Source organism: Neopelma chrysocephalum, unplaced genomic scaffold (assembly GCF_003984885.1).
Source record: "Neopelma chrysocephalum unplaced genomic scaffold, ASM398488v2 Primary Assembly neopelma1_60, whole genome shotgun sequence".
NCBI classification, from domain to species: domain Eukaryota; kingdom Metazoa; phylum Chordata; class Aves; order Passeriformes; family Pipridae; genus Neopelma; species Neopelma chrysocephalum.
Genome location: NW_020897715.1, coordinates 17984815 through 18002129, shown reverse-complemented (window position 1 = coordinate 18002129; position 17315 = coordinate 17984815). Strand labels below are relative to the sequence as shown.

At 39.7% G+C, this 17315-nt stretch overlaps 1 protein-coding gene across 2 annotated transcripts in view; it reads left to right on the top strand.

Annotated features, from left to right (window-relative positions):
• Window positions 1-16998, top strand: part of EPHB6 (EPH receptor B6) — a 72411-nt gene extending 55413 nt beyond the window's left edge. For both annotated transcript variants that reach the window (XM_027681457.1, XM_027681454.1), the window contains exons 7-17: window positions 5382-5506; window positions 6567-6729; window positions 7536-7650; window positions 10269-10324; window positions 10440-10559; window positions 10951-11198; window positions 12128-12343; window positions 13366-13515; window positions 13664-13857; window positions 15102-15257; window positions 16293-16998. In XM_027681457.1, the coding sequence (XP_027537258.1) occupies window positions 5382-5506; window positions 6567-6729; window positions 7536-7650; window positions 10269-10324; window positions 10440-10559; window positions 10951-11198; window positions 12128-12343; window positions 13366-13515; window positions 13664-13857; window positions 15102-15257; window positions 16293-16401 (1652 nt within the window). In that variant the 3' untranslated portion in view covers window positions 16402-16998. The remainder of the gene's footprint in view (window positions 1-5381; window positions 5507-6566; window positions 6730-7535; window positions 7651-10268; window positions 10325-10439; window positions 10560-10950; window positions 11199-12127; window positions 12344-13365; window positions 13516-13663; window positions 13858-15101; window positions 15258-16292) is intronic.
• The last annotated feature ends 317 nt before the right edge of the window (window positions 16999-17315 follow it).

Genomic DNA, 17315 nt, shown 5'->3' with positions numbered 1-17315 from the left:
AGTGTGATTATGAGATTATGAAGGGAAGTGGATGGATGAATTACTGGAAGATGTTTGCTTTTCCAAAGAGAACCAAAGGAATATAGTAGACTTAGTTGGCAAGAGCAGGGAAACAGGCAAGGTATTTTCTTGTTCAAAACAAGAAAGGAATAAGAAGAGAGCTGTCAAAACCTACATACTGTGTTTTGCCAGGCTAAAACCAGCAGGTAAAGCAAGTGGAATGTAAGTGCTCATTGTCCTCTGAACGAACTACATTGTTCTTTAAAGTAATAAGCTATTTGCTTATTTATGATATAATTGCCAACCCTCAGCATTCACCAAAGGTCCCTAAGAATTTAACTTTTTCATTTTCTGTTCACATAGAACAACAAAAATACTCTTTTAAGGTTTAATTTTCCCCTTAGTGACATTAATGACATTTGTCAACTTAGCCATCTTCAGCAGATTGGCCCATCTATGACTGGGAATTAATAACAGTTTCTGTGGTCACTCCACAAAAAGAAGCTATTCCAGTTCCTCTCTTTACTATGCCTGATCTCTGCAGCATGAGCAGAGAAAAAATGTGCTTGTTTTCACAATTCAGGTATTAGCTGCTGTTTGAATGAAGACAGAAACCTTTTGAGCAAGAATAAATAGAAGGTACAAAGTAAAACATGGCACCTTTTGTCCTAAAGGATTTTTTTCCTCTTTATTAAATATGAGTGGAATGCATACACAAAAAGTATTAACAATAGAGATAAGAGAAGTGAAAATAATTAGCCCTTCTAAAGCACTTTTCTTCCATAGGAAGTAAAGTACAAGGTTACGACAGAAGACAATCCAAGATACTTTTAAAGTATTTTCAGTTTTTTAGAGAAAGGGTCAGAGCTAAATTGAAATGTGTACAAAAGACATAGGACATTTTCAAAATAAAGATAAGATAATAAACACATAAAGAAGGGAGTTTCCATGTTTTATTCAGACTGATCTTCCTTGAAGATGATATGTTGGAAGCTGTGTGGAACAAAGATAGGATCTTCATGTCATTTGCTTAGAATATGAGGAAAATAGGATACCTGAAGAGGTAACAAAGGAGAAACAAAAATGTGAAAGTGGTAGATTTGGGGCTACTGTTAGAGAATATAGAGGCATATTAGAGAACATTAGAGGCATAGCTGAGGTTGATCAAACTGTGTACTGCTCTCCTGAAGTATCTGCATGGAATATGGACTGAATGTCACATGCAAGAGGTGTTCGTTGTCTACTGAGAATGGCACTTGGCTGTGCTCTGCATAAGTAGGGATCTCCATGTACTAAGAGTTTGCACTTCACCTTCCTTCCTTACCTACTCTGTTGAGTGAGTAAAGATGTTTAGTCTTGCAGGCGTGTGTTGCTGGTCTAAGCAGGTACCACAGCCAAGGACATCACTTTTATCAGAAAACAGCTGAAACTTGTCAAACATTAGTAACTCAGGGAATGTAGCATTTTCAAGGTACTCAAACTATCTTAAATCCACTGTATCCACTGATACCCAGAAAAAATTTGTTCCACAATGTAGAAGAGTTGCAACTGACAACTCACAGAATATAGAACCTGAGAGTTGAATTTAACTGGTGTTTGGACTGCTTTACAGCTTTAACTAGGTCTATATGTGCAAGAAATTTCCATACATTTGCTATTTTATAAATAGTATACAAAAAGCATTGCTTTTTCAGACTTAATTAGAGGTCTGATCTCACAGCATGTTTTTTCGTCTCAGTAAATAGGATAGAGTAGAGTAGAATAGAATAGAATAGAATAGAATAGTTGGAAGTCACCTACAATGATCATTTAATACAACTGCCCACACTGGATTGAATCAGGCCGTGTGATTTCAGCTGTCATTAGACAGGGACCTAACATGTCAATGTTTATAAACTCCATGTGAAAAGAACAAAATGAATAAAAGTGACAAATCAACATAGAGCTGGACACATTTGTGTACACAAAACAAAGTTTTGAAAGCAAGGTTATGTTATAAACATTTTTATAGTTGGCATGCATACCAAGGAAAATACTCATCTAGCACTTCTGTGGCAGCACAGGTATGGTAGTTTGAATGTCTATAGACATAAAGCCTTGAAATTTGTATTTCTTATTGTATTAATACTGGGAGAGTAACTTTATAATACACTTCTGACAGGAAATAGGTACTTAGTCCACCAACGATTACGTTCACATTTCACATCTCCTTAGTATTAATATTCACATCACGTTAGTATAAAATTTTTCAATGGAGAAATCTTGATATCTCTTTTACTTGAAGTGATGGGAGAGCTCCCTGGCCAGTGTTTTGTAATTTTTGTCCTTAAAAGAGAGGCACACATATCAAAATCTGAACTCAGTCTCAGAGACGCAGATTAAAGACAACCTGCCTTGTGTTGATTCATATCTGATTTTATTTCTGAGAATTTTTACTAGCTTTTTCCTTAAGTGGTGTCTGCTTATTAGGTACATATCACTGAAATTAGTATTTTTTAATACAGCAGACTGCATTATCCTGGTCATCCCCACCACCAACATCTGATTACCCTGAGTGATGGACATACCTATATAGCAGGAAGATTCTAGAAGGCTGTGGCACATGGTCAAAAGACACACTTGTGTGATTTTTTGTTATGTTTCCCAATATGTCTAATTCAACTCATTATAACCTGCTTATGCATGCTGCCTGTCTGAGGAGAGTACCATTTAACATCATTGTTCTGTTGCAGATATAACTGTGCCTAAATGTACTATGCACAGTGCCAGCTTGAGTCACTTTACTGCTGGCAAAAGATAGCCTGTTGATGGGTAGCTGAAAATTCATAGCACGTATTCATGTCAGAATGGATATATTTTTTGCTAAAATGCAGGTCAAATGTTGCTAGTTGACTTTGATTATTTCTTCCAGGTAGGGGAAAAATTGAGGATCAGGAAGGAATGAGAAGGACGGGAAGAATTAACTGTTGGAGGGCGTAAGGAGAGGAATTGAAGGGAGATTTAACTCTGCTCAATCTGCAAAATCTTCATCCAAAACTAGAAGGAAGTGGGCTCTTCCCTGACAGTGTAGCTGTGTATTTACATTTGCTCCTCTGCTGGTCTGTGCTTTATGTCCCATCACAAGGGAGTTAAACTTTTTGTAACGTTAGAATGTAGCAGAATCTGTCTTGATCGAGTGTTAACTGACCGGTTACCTCACGTGAACTAGTTGTGCAGTCTTGTTTGAAAGACAAGCAATGGTAAAAAAATTAAAGAATTAAGGAGAAGAGAAAGCATTTATACTCTTACGTTTTTGTTTCATTTACATTTTTAAATTAGTTCCCACTTGCCTGAGCTGTTTGAAGCCTACATGAATAATGTTTTTCTGAATAATTTTATCTTGTTATTAAAAACATTTCTTTTATCTTTCTCACAATTAATGAGGGAAGAAAATGCTTTTCTGCAGGTTTTACTCATTTACCAAATGTCTCTGCTTCATTCCTCACATCAAGGAAGTTTATGGTTTTTGTCTGTTTTGTAAAACCAGTGGAGTTAGGTGGCAGCTTTTCACTGGTTTTCTTTTTCTGGAAAATTTAAATTGCTGAAAATGTTGCATCCATTAGGAAAATGAGGATTCCCTAGCTGCTCTGCTTGAGGTTTCTTGGCAACATGACTTTTTTGCTTTCAGAGAGAAAGCAAAACTTGAGAAGAGCTTTGTGGACAGACAGCTGACAGGCTGAAAGATCCTCTTACAATTATCCTGGAATTTTTGCTTTCCTAAGATGTAACTGACATTCTTTTAGGTTTTGCATGAAACTGGGGAGTGTTGCATGTGTGTGTACATGGATTCATGGATGGTTTTGGTAGAAGTGAAATTCCATTCTCCAGAAAGCTTCACATGCAAGTGGCTTTAACAGCCATTCATCTCCCTTCCTACTGTGAGGACATTTTTTTGAAGAGCTAACTACTTGGGAGAGGGCCTGCTATTAAATAGGTGTTCTGAACCTCTGGTGTCTTCAGAACATGTGAGTGGTGCCTCTAAGAAGATAAAAAAATGAAAAGTAAAACTACTCCAGGTAGTACCTTGTATTGTTTCTCATTGTAATCTAATCTTGGTTCCGTGAACAGTATTTAAAATTGTTACTCATATTATCTTCAAGATAGTATTGTGTTTCCTGCCTACTGATTTAATTTAACCTGAGTTCTAGGTTAGAGAGAATTAATGGCAATTACGCAACTCTCAAAGTCTTGAACTGAACTTGAGACTTTGAGAATAACGAATCAAAAGTTTTCTAAAATTGGTAGACGAAAGTTCTTGTTTGCTTTCTGATTCAGATTCATGCTTTTAAATCCCTCATTTATGTTTGTTATGTCCAGACCCTTGCTTTCTACATGAAGGGAAGTTGACATTTTCCCCCAGTAATTGATATCCTTGGCTGTAAGTGTTTAATATCGTAATGTAATCAAGGGAGCTAACAACTTCATCTGGGTAGTATTCCAGGCTGGCATGTTTACCAAAAGAAAGAATGCTGACAAACTATTTAAGAACAGACAGAAAAAACTGTATGTGATGTTTCTACACATGCACACTTAACAGTGACCTTTAGATGGTGGTCCTAGGCAGCAGTGATAGTTAGAAGCCCATTCAGACTGGACTTCTGTATTCCAATGCCCCACAGAAGGACTGAGAGTCTCAAATACAGTAAAAGTTTTGACATCTAGGCAACAGTCCTGACAGAGATTGGTCTGAGATGCAGGAGCTGGTCTGAACACAAGGCTGCATACCAGGCTATGAAAATAAAGTGCTTTCATTCTCTGGGGTCTGCAACTGAACTGAGGCATGCTCCAAAGTCTGTTCCTTAATGTGGCAGCGGTCTCATCTGCCTCTGTCTTCTGGTTTGCAGCAATGATCTGATAGTGAAAGGCCTCCATTGCTCCAGTAGAACATACTTGATTTTTTCCCCCAGGCAAAGAATCTGGGGGAGAAGCAGAAGGGAGGTAGTGTGCTCTGCTTCTGTTCTGACCACTGTCGCATTCTTTGTCCAAGTGTCATCTTAAAACAAGGCAGTGGCACTGAACATCTTCTCAGCTTGATGTAAAAATTGTGAGTTTGAAGATTATGTTCCAGCTACAATACAGATAATTTAGCTCCTGTGCACGATCAGTTGGATGTGGATTTCTTTGTTTTCTTTCTGTCCACGTTGTCGATGACTGTATCTCCCAGCAGAGTAGTATTGTGCCAGATTTTTTCTGGTTATTCTACAAAGCACTTCATAATGCAGATTATGGGAAATTAAAGGAAAAGCTGACCTAACTTATTAACTCATCATAATGAATATTCAATCACAGTTCATTGTTAAGCTTATCCCTTTGCAATCTCTCCTTTCTTTCTTTTATTTCAGTCCCTTCTGCAGTCCCTATGATGCATCAGGTGAGTCGTACTACCAATAGCATCACACTGTCTTGGCCTCAGCCAGACCAGCCCAATGGAGTAATCCTGGATTACCAGCTACGCTACTTTGATAAGGTAAGTAGAAAGTGATACCGTGCTGATTGTTCTACAGAGAACAGAGAAATCTTCTGTCTGGGAGATGCACCCCTGGATCAGAATGAACAAGGTGGAGGAAGGAACAGAGGAGGAAAGAACAAACTGTAGCAGAATTATTACCAGAAGTAATACATGCTTCATCTGACATCAGTCCATGTGCATTTCCCAGCTTGGAAACATCTATGGACATTGCAAATTAAAACAAATAGAAGACACTTGCTTAAGCTTAAAAGCTGTGGCTAACAATAAGTTTAGCACCAGCTGACACAGGTAACAGCAGAAGGAACTCAATTTTCTAAATGTGTTTATTGGAATTGGACTGACTGCAAAAGTCTGTCATGTTTGTGAGGGAAGTCTTGTGTCCCCGTTTATGCCTGGGCAGATGTCTCTAAGAAAATTTTTGAGGAGGAATGCACTCTTTCATTCACTAAGTGGTAAATACCAGTTACCTCTTTGTGTGCTGGAATTGCAGGCTGGCAAATACAGAGTTGTCCTCCATTCACATGTTTTGTGACTCCTAATCTGTTTGATTTGAGGGGAAGAGGTATGTGGGGCTATTCAGACAAGCTCCCTTTCCATATTCTTGATCTTTCACATAAATATTTTTTCAGGATTGTGCAGGGCTACTGTTTTTCTAGTGGTAAAAGGGACTGCTATTTGTGATGTCTAGCAGCTTCCTGGATACAGAATTACACGTGTTCTTACTCTGGATTCTCCTAAGAGAATACATGAGCTTGGAATTTGTAGAAAGCAAATCACAGGACCAGGTAGTTTTATCTCTCACTCTCGTTTAGATTGAAAGTCTTTAGCAGAGCCTAGTGAGTCTTTAGCAGAAGCCCAGGCCTAAGGGAATGAAAAGCAGCAGTGAGGAACAAGTAGTGTGTGGGAAAGTAAAGTCTGGAATAGCAGCTGTGGTTGGGAGGCTCTGTAACAGGTTCAGAGAATATTGGGCTGATGTGGAAACTATCATGCCTTGATGAGGAGAGCGAGCAGCAAGGGCAGAAGTTTCACATTCTTTTTTGGTCACTGACATTCACAGGCAGAAGATGAGGATAATTCATTCACCTTAACTAGCGAAACCAACATGGCCACCATATCAAGTCTGAGCCCGGGCAAGATCTATGCCTTCCAAGTACGAGCTAGAACAGCAGTGGGGTATGGCCCATATAGTGGGAAGATGTATTTCCAGACTTTAACGGGAGGTAAGTGCTACCATTTTGTAGTCAGATCTGTATATGATCATCTGTCACTTGTGTGTGTCCCTGAGTGTATTAGCTTATCCTCTAGAGGACTGCTACCAGACACTCCTGCTCAACTTGTATTTCTGTATATCTTAATTTGCATATGCAGATTTTTTCACTCAAAGAAGCTTCATGCTATCAGAGTGTATTGTTTACACTGCTGCCATACTCCCCAGTCCTGTTCCTTGTTGCCTCTGTACCTCTGACCAGCAGGAGCAGAGTATGTCAGTAGAACTCTCTTTAGGGAGATGCTGCAGTACGTAGCACTATACACTGCTGTAGTTTGACTTGCAGCTGGACATCTTACGTGGGACACGGGATGTCTCATGAGACATCTTACAGCTGAAAGCTCTGTGAAAGTCTTAAAGACAGGTGGGACATAGGACACAGAGATAGATGGGGCACAGGCATATATGGGGAAGCTTGCTTTCCAGGAGTATGGAATCAGTTTGTATGGATCAAAGGTACTCCTATATGTCATCTGCAAGCTAAATTAGTAGGGGACAATGGGATCAAAGCCCAGGTGTAGAGCTAGCCTATACTTAAGTGGCTAGTTAGGTGTCAGTGGACCAGGGAATGGAAAAGTGGATTCAGGAGCACTGGCTTTTCAGAAGTAGGAAGGAAGGCACTGGAGAAGCACAGTGACTGGGAACCAAAGGGCTGGTAGGGATGGAATTATTGATGAGACCCAGCTGAGTAGAAGGGAAACTCTGACAATTCCTGTCCTCTGCATCTGTGTGTGTGTATGCATGTGTCTTCCATTCTAGGGGAACGTTCGGAGATGGTGCAGGACCGACTGCCGCTTATCGTGGGCTCAGCACTCGGTGGTCTAGCCTTCTTGGTAATTGCTGCCATTGCCATCCTTGCCATCATCTTCAAGAGGTGAATTCCTTGACCTGCTCATGTGCACTTCAGACAGTGGAACTTTCTTACCCCCGCAACATAACCCCGTCCTAAGGGAAACAGCCTGATCTACATTTATCCAGATGTCCTTGAGATGCCATTTTGTAATTAAGGAAAGATCTACCCCATTATTCCTATCTGAGGAGCCTCTCCTTTGGTAAACCACTCACATACTTAGCTGATATTTGGCTAGTTAGCAGTATGAACACAAGGAAAGTATTTTAAAACTGGTGCTCAAAAGGTATTTAAATGTATCACTGTAAAGAAGGGACTGTAAATTGCATTTTAGGCAAGCAAGTGGAGAATGAAACAATGTAGTGGAGAAGGAGTGGTGGAATAAGTATTCAGATCTCATAAAATATAGGTTAAAGAAAACAGACACTACTTTCCATTTTGGAAAGAATAAAGGGCATATAAGTAATTGTAGAGATAATCGGTTATAGCAAAAATAGAAGGACAAATTTTAAAGAGAAAAAAGTAAGGGTTGCTGCTTTCATAGTGATACAAAAGTAAACAATGGGGGTTTTGTTATTTGAAGAAAAGAAACACTCATTACCCGCTCCTTGAATTTACTGAGGTTTGAACTTAATCCCTTAGATTGTCAGTAATGGATTCTGTATCTTTGCTCTGCTGTGCCTCTGCACAAGAGGGACTTTTTAGCTTTTTCTGCTGACCTAAAAAATGTATAAACTACCTAACTTTAGAAATTGACGTCTAGTTTTAATGATTTCTTTTTTGTTGTCTTCCCTTTTCTGCATTTGTTTTCTCCTTCTGTGTATATTCTCTTTTAATATTTTTCTTTCCAGAAAGAAAAAATTTATAAAATATTGTTATAATTGAATTGTTGCCTCCTTTTGTAGCTTTGAACTGTTAAAAATATCAATTCTTGTTACAGCTGGAAATGTGATATTTTGTGCACAACTCAATAAAGCATATATTTTTCTAAAAAAAATAAACCAAACCCAGAATAACTTAATACTACCAAAACTGTGTTGGGGCAAGACATTAATGGGTATCTGTAAATATACATATAAGGAAATATCATAACAAATTGATCCATTTATACTTAAAGGATTATGTACAGTTAATAGACAATTGTTCAGAAGAAGTAGAGATACCAAATTTCTATTTTAAATTTGTCCTCTATAAGAAAAGTAAGTTTAAAGATGCAGGAAATGGGGAACACCACTTGAAATGAGTAGTTCTTTAAAAAGTTGAACATATGTAGAGTCAAATGCTATAACTTTAACTTGTTTTTATAAAGTGTTGATACACATTTTTCAGGCAATATGCAATGTGAAACACCTATTTTAGCTAATTGTTTTGGAGTTTTTTTAAGATGTTAGATAATCAATAAAAAACCATTAAAATAGACCCGACTTTCAGGTGCAACAGCAGAGTTAGAGCTCCTATGTGTGTGCCCCAAATAAAGCCAGTTTCTTTGCACGACAGAACAGAATTTAAAGGTAGAATTGTCTGTGGTTTTGAAATTTTAGCAGAATTTTAAGAGATAAGCCTGACAAGTAAGAATAATACAGCTATCTGTTAGAATGACAGCATTTAGCTATGTTCATAAGGAAAAATAATGTTTCATGATACTCTGCCTTCAGATGCTAGTTGAATCAGCAGCTAAAAGGTCTTGTGCTGAAACAGCAAAACATATGGGTTGACACAAATCCATGCATACAGCAGGGATACTGCAGGATAACACAGAGTTTGATTTACAATCTCATCTAATTAATATGATGATTATAAACTAGCATGAATTGTAGATTTTTGAGGAAAAAATGAACGCTGTTGGGAACAAAGAAAGTGGTTTGAAATTGGAAAATATATTTAGAGCAAACAAAGAATAAGATGAAACTTAGAAAATAATTAGATCGTGTGGGAAAAAATGCTTGAATTGCACACATTTAAAAGGAGAATGAAATCTGAGAAATCCCTGTGTTGAGAAGGACTTACTGGAAATTAGTTGCATATATGCAATAAAGATTACAGTAATAAAGACAATACCTGTTTTGATCTGCGCATGCAAAAATCACATCATGGAACAGATTTCTGTCCCTCTGGCTCTTTGTTGTTGTGTTTGGGTGCCATACTTATAAAAAGAATAGCCAACGTAAATGCTGTTAAGAGTCCAGGAGGAAAAACAATTGGGGGAAATCTATACAAATTAAGTATTCGAGTAAATGGCTCTTAGAATGTTTTCAAAGAAATTAAAAGGCATCACAGGAGATGGCTTAGATTACTATCAAAAAAATCATTTGTTGTAATTTGAGGAAATTAAAATGCAAATTTAGCCTGAATAGCAAGAAAATTTCCAAGACAGTGATGTTAAACTGTAATATTTTTTTTCAGGATAGTGATGGAGGCTCTCTCATTTGTCATATCTAAAGTGGGGATGCAAACAGTGGTGTAAAAACTACCACGTAGAAAACAAGCATGTACTGGTTACCTGGAGATGGACAGGATCTTAACACCCATCTTGTACCCCTAAATTCAAGGGTTCTCTGAGCCTTGCATTGAGAAGCCTACCCCGACATCCTGTGAGAGACTCTTGTGTGTGTTTTGACTTTACTTTCCTTTATGTCCTGCAGTAAAAGGCGAGAGACTCCATACACAGACCGCCTGCAGCAGTATATCGGTGCACGAGGTAAGTGGTTTTGAGCAACAGAAGGCAAGGGCCTGTCTCTTTTCAGGAATCATTAACACCTATGTGTCTCAGGGTTTTATTCTGGTGATGTTTTGGGCTGTCTCCTCCACTGCAGGACTCGGAGTGAAGTATTATATTGATCCTTCAACCTATGAAGATCCCAATGAAGCTATTCGAGAATTTGCCAAGGAGATTGATGTGTCCCTCATCAAGATTGAGGAGGTCATTGGATCAGGTAGTGTGAGAATCTCCAGACTTTAAAGTGCCTTGTTGTTCACCTTGAGACCTGGCACACTACGGCGCTGAAATGGACCTATGGATCCATGGTACATCAAGTGTGTCAGGATTGCTAACCTTCATTTTTACCAAAATTCATCTTAACCTACTTACCCTTAGATGCTGGCTCCAAACCAAGTTTAAAACACCCTAAAACTCAGAATTCCTCATTTGAAATCTGAATATATAGTCTCCAGTCTTCATCAAGAACTTTACCTTAATTTGAACAGTCCTAATAACCCTGTTTCCAAACAGTGCCTGAAGTCGTCCACGGTAGAATGCTTTAGTACACCTGGCCAAAATTCATTGCTATTTCCTTACTTGAGGTGTGTTTCTTCCCTCCCTGACAGGAGAGTTTGGAGAGGTGTGCTTTGGGCGCCTAAAACACCCAGGGAAGCGTGAATACACAGTAGCTATTAAGACCTTGAAGTCAGGTTACACAGAGGAACAGCGACGGGAGTTCCTGAGTGAGGCCAGCATCATGGGGCAATTTGAGCATCCCAATGTCATCCACCTGGAGGGTGTGGTCACCAAGAGCCGACCAGTCATGATTGTCACAGAGTTCATGGAGAATGGATCACTGGATTCCTTCCTCAGGGTACCACAACCAGACTCTCCCACAATCATTACCTCTTCATCTTGCTGTGTGCCAGTCTCAGATCTGATAATTTTGCCTGTTCTTCCTTTTCACTCCTATCTCTTTAAGTCCTCAATTACCCTCTTCAGGTGCAATAGAAATAATAGCAAGTTACCAGAGTAGGTGGTTTTGGGCCATCATGGTGAAAATATTTCAAAAGCTCAACCATCATGTGACATTTTTTCAGTATTTTAGACCTCTCAAACTACAATAATTAATGTAAACAGTACCAAATTGTTTATCTTTGTACACAGCCTTTCAGTTGCTTATGTGCATGTTCCAGTTTGCCTTTCTAGTAATGTATATAAGACTTTATTCCACAGAATATTTTCAAGTTTCAACATTGTAATGAAGTAATGAATCTTGCAGTTATTTTTGGACTCATAGTTTTCAATGCTTTTTCTAGTAATGAAACAAAAATGCAGGCATTTTTTTGGTATAGATGCTTCACTTCTCTTTTTTACTGGTTCATACACTAATTCAACCACAAATGCTTTGGCAGGTACATTTTGAAGAGTATGTGAACCCATTGTATAGGACTGCATAGAGCCCATTGTAAAGATCTTAGTAAGAGCAGATTTGTCTGCTGCCATTCATTTAGTCATCTTAGTAGTTAGTGCGACTGGGCATAGGATGCTAAAGGAGAATGTGACCACAAGAGGAGAATTGCCTTCAGAAAAAGATAACTACTAGTGTCTGATTTCATTTGAGATTCATTACTTTAAGCACTTTCTTATTCACTGTCCCTGAACCTTCAGATTTTGGCTGAAGTTAAGATTTATGTTCTCTAACTTCATAAATCCACCTTGTTACCTTGCTTTTTATTAATCTTCCCCGTTGGCTTTGTGTTTTGTGATCATAAAAGCTTCTGTTTGCCTCCTCACTTGCAGCAGAAGGAGGGGCAGTTCAGTGTGTTACAGCTGGTAGGAATGCTACGGGGGATTGCAGCTGGCATGCGCTACCTTTCCGACATGAACTATGTGCATCGTGACCTGGCAGCACGTAACATCTTAGTCAACAGTAACCTGGTGTGCAAGGTATCAGACTTTGGTTTGTCCCGCTTTCTGGAGGATGATGCTTCAAATCCCACCTATACTGGAGGTCTGGTGAGTTACTGCAATGGTGTGAATTAGTCAGCAGTGCTGACAGCTATAGTTATTTTCTGTGTTCCTCTTTGATTTGGTGTACCCTTTTTAGTCCATCTTGAGACCATAGAGAACAGTGGAGTAGAGCCTTCTATCTCTGGGGCAATTTGTTCCAAACCAGCAAAAAACAAAGATAGCAATATCTGATTCACTCTGCCAGGTGAAGTCTTGGTGCTGTTCTTTTTGGCATGATGGTGAATAGGTCAAACCTCATAGCCTGATGTAGCTGTTATCTTCCCCCATTCATTAGCTTTTTACAGGAAGGATAAAGGACTGAAAGAGAGATTGAAATCCTGTACCACCACCCTTTGAGGAAAGAATTCTTTTTTTCCTACAGAAAAGATAAATGGCCTAAGTATATTTATGGGCTTATAACTAACCATCAAATGAACTTATTGTCTATGAAGTTCTGACACTTTCTACACATACTACAAAAAGGGTGGGAGTATAACAAGTGGGTTGAAGATGAAGGGGATGCAGAAGAATCCAGTCACTGAAAAGTGAAACAATTTTTAGATATATCCATTTTGAAGAACCAGCACCTGAATGATACTTCATCTTGCCAGTCATACTTGCAGTCAGAGAGGTCAAGATGGAAAGAGAAAGAACCAAATGCTAGCCACTGAGCATAGTGTTGCAGATTGGGATTATTTAAATGGCTTTAGATTTCCAAATGATTGCGACTTTCAGGAGGATTTTACTATATGCTGCTTTCAAATGCTGTAAAGTAGAGGTATGAAAGTTAATATCATGGTATTTGTAGCAGAAAGGAGGCATGATTCTCTCTTTTCATCTAGATTTGTCAATAAAACAAGATTGAAACCTTGAACATGATTTGAATTTAAACCAACAATGTCTACAAGACAGAATCAACTGGACTGTCACCCCATGCTCAGAGTTGTGTTGTGCTGTTTCACTGATGTCATTTTCACAAATAGTCCTTATCTCACTAATGTTATGGTTGCTTTCTGTCTGCTTTCTAGGGCTGCAAAATCCCTATCCGTTGGACTGCCCCTGAAGCTATCCAATATCGCAAGTTCACCTCCTCCAGTGATGTCTGGAGCTATGGCATTGTAATGTGGGAGGTGATGTCCTATGGTGAAAGGCCTTACTGGGACATGTCCAATCAGGATGTAAGTTTTAGAAGTGGTGAGAATGTACATCCGCCTCTCTATTCTGTATCAGTTCAAGCAGAGAAAAATCATACACACCAAGTCACTGAAGGTCTTTTGTCTTTTATTTTCCCAGACATGATAAAGCCTTGTTCTTCTTTTGCTGCAGGTAATTAATGCCATTGACCAGGACTATCGCCTGCCACCACCCCCAGACTGCCCAACTGTTTTGCACCTGCTGATGCTTGACTGCTGGCAGAAGGAACGGGTTCAGAGACCCAAGTTTGAGCAGATAGTCAGTGCCCTAGATAAAATGATTCGCAAGCCATCTGCCCTGAAAGCTATTGGCACTGGGACCAGCAGGTGAGATGAGGATTAAATGCAAAATAATAGGACTTGTCTCTTGATAGGCATCATGAGGAACAGAAAACGATAAATCATTTTTTTGGGGTTTTTTTCCAACCCTCCCATCTGAGACTGGGAACAAAAAGGAAGAAAAAAAAAAGAGAAAGCAGGTTGGAAGAAATATGTATCCTGATTCATTTAATGGGTGATGAGGAGTCGTGAGTGCTGGATGTGACAGGAGATAAATCTCAATGAGTTGCACTGAGGATGAATGAGTGAGAGATCTTAGGGAATGAAGGTAGGGGACACATCTGGGTGCAGTTGCATAAAATATTCTGTGGTCACACAATACTGTGTGACCACAAGAGATGATGAAGGAAAAGAAGACCTTAGCTTATGGAGAGAAGAAATTCTCCAGAAAATAATAATTAGAACTGCAGCTTGCATCCCATATTTTCCCAACTGCATTTTGCAACATGATGGAACAGGGGACAGGAGGTTAGCAAAGGAGAAGTCTCGGCGGAATAAATGGTGCCAAGGTTAGATGACTGCGGGGCTGATGACAAAATTACATCCTGCTGGCCTGGAGGGTTTTCCCCTGTGGTTATAAATCTTGTCTCAGTGGAATGCACTCCACATCTGGGGGAGGGGGAAAGTATCTAGTAATTTCTGGTTTACTAAAAGCAGCAAGTGTTATAACTTCAGGACAGATTCAGATGATGGGGAAAAGAGCAAATACCATGTGTGACCAGTCATTTCTTTGGCCTTTTACTACTATGCTTTTATCTGATGGGTGTTGGAGCTGAAACAACACACTCATTGTCTCATAGGTTACTATCTGATCCAAAGAAAGCATTTAGGAGAGGGACAATTAGTCACAAAGGTGAAAAGGTATATAAGGTCTCATCTCTCCTTCAGAAACCTCATCACTGAAGCTCCTCGCCCAGCTACTAGGCCTAGACCCAGAAAGTGTGGAAAGATTATGGGCAACGAGAAGAGAATGTGCCTGAGCGAGTATGGGCAATGGGAAGGATCAATTTCTTGGGTTGGTTGACTGTTTTTAGACAGAAAAAGGGACACAGGTAGCCAAGAAACAGCATATCATGGTGGGACTTTAGGAATCAGGGCATGAAGAGCAAATGCCATTGTTCTTCATTCTGTACTCTTCAGAGGTTGTGTTCTCTTCCTCTCATATCTTTTACTTTACTAGCGTGGTCAGCTGAAGTTGATAACTTGGGTTTTAGAACCTGCCTCTTTTGCAGACCATCTCAGCCTCTCCTGAGCAACTGTCCTCCAGATTTCCCTTCACTCAGCAATGCCCATGAGTGGTTGGATGCTATCAAGATGGGCCGTTACAAGGAGAATTTTGACCAGGCTGGTCTGATGACGTTTGATGTCATATCACGCATGACTCTAGAGTAAGTAGTGGGACAGAGAGCAAAAGATACCAGACACTGAGTTTTCCATGCAGAAAGTGAAAGCAGTCTGAGAAATGTTCAGTAAGGGCTATGTGGAGAATACATACACGTGAAAAAGGAGAGGGAAGCCAGAGCAAAGTAGCTGCTGTTTCTTACATATTGCTAGGGCCTCTGGGCATCATCCATACCATGATACATTTGTAGTGTGTTTCTATAAGCACTAGTACTGATCCAGTGTGCCTTAGAAAACATATTGTCAGTGTTGCAGAGAAACTGTTACATCAGAATGTTCATGACAGCTACCACAGGTAATAACCGCTTTTAAGTAGATATGTAGAATCAGCCACACCATATACTGGACTGAAGTGTTACGTAGAAGGCAGGAGCCAGGAAAAGGAACATTCTTGGAATCATAAAATGGTTTGGGTTGGAAGGGACCTTTAAAGATTATCTAGTCCAAGACCCTTGCCATGAGCAGGGACACCTTGCATTAGACGATGCTTCTCAGAGCCCTGTCCAACCTGACATTGAATAGTTACAGGGATGGGGCATCCACAACTTCTGGCAACCTGTTTCAGTGTCTCACCACCCATCCTTGTCTCTCTAAAACTACCCTTTTTCAGTTTAAAACTGTTGTGCCTTGTCCTGTCACTGCAGGGCCTGGTAAAAAGTCTTTCTCTATCTTTCTTGTAAGCCCCCTTTATATATTGAAAGGGTGCAAGAAGGTCTTTCTGGAGCCTTCTCTCCTCCTGACTGAACAACTCTAACTCTCCTTTTTTTTCATAGGAAAGGAGTTCCAATCCTCTGATCCTTTTTGTGGCCCACTTCCACTGCTTCTTTTTGTACTTACCAAGTTCTGCCAACACCCCCCTCCACCCACACACATTTGTCAAGCAAAAGCAGAACCCTTGTCAGCTGTTTCTCAGAATATACAGATATACGCACATATATATCCATACGCATTGATTTGGATGTACGGCAAAACAGAACAAGCAGCCCATTTTAACAATTTCCATGTCCTTTGTCCTTTTGCAGAGATATCCAGCGTATTGGCATCACCCTCGTCGGTCACCAAAAGAAGATTCTAAACAGCATCCAGCTCATGCGAGTCCATTTGAATCAACTTGAACCAGTTGAAGTGTGATGTTTACACCATCCTTATTCCACTAGTCTCAAACTCTGGAAAGGTTCTGGGGGAATTCAGAGGGATTTTCACTGTAAGAAAAAATCATCTGTATGCTGCTTGAAGACTTAATGCACCCAGAGTGCACGCTACATGTCCTGTTCCATGAACAAAAACAAAGCCTTGCTCTGATTTGAAAGCAGAGCTAAATGACTGGTGACAATTAAATGTGGCTGACATCATACACTGGGAATGGGTTTGGGGTGGGAAGGTTATAATAACATGGGGCGGAGATGGGATAATAACTTGGACAGATCACAAGCACCTGTTGCCTCTTCTCTGCCAACAAAAGGTATCTGACAACTTTACAAAGTCATCAGCAGGCTTTATCTATGGCCAAGAGCCCAGCAAAGCTACAAAGACATAATAAAAAAAAAAATTAGCAGTTTTTTCAGAAGAATGGTCTGAGAGATTATTATTCAGATGGAGCATGAGGCTATCACTTGGTATGCCAGCTCAGTCCAGAACTGAAGTTCCAGCTGGTGCACAATATGTGGTAAGCAATAACACATTACCTGGTAAAGAAGTTGAGAGTAAAGGGTTCAAAATTCAATGCTATTTCACATGCTGTTCTTGGATCTGCTCCATGGTAGAAATTACTGATCTTTTCTGGTTATGTGAGGAACAGTCCATCCTTGGTGCTACACAACTCTGTTTATGAGACTGCAACAAAATGGATAAATAAGAATTTGTAGAACCCATCCTGCTGGATCTGCAAGTGGAGAGGGAAACAAATAGGTTCTGGTTCTCACAAGCCCATTCTTATGAGGAAAGCTGTGATACTCTGAAATCCTGAGTACCCACAATTTGGATTTTGTTCTCTTCTGACCCCCTTACAGACACTGAAGAGTGTGACAAAATCCAAAGCCCTTTGC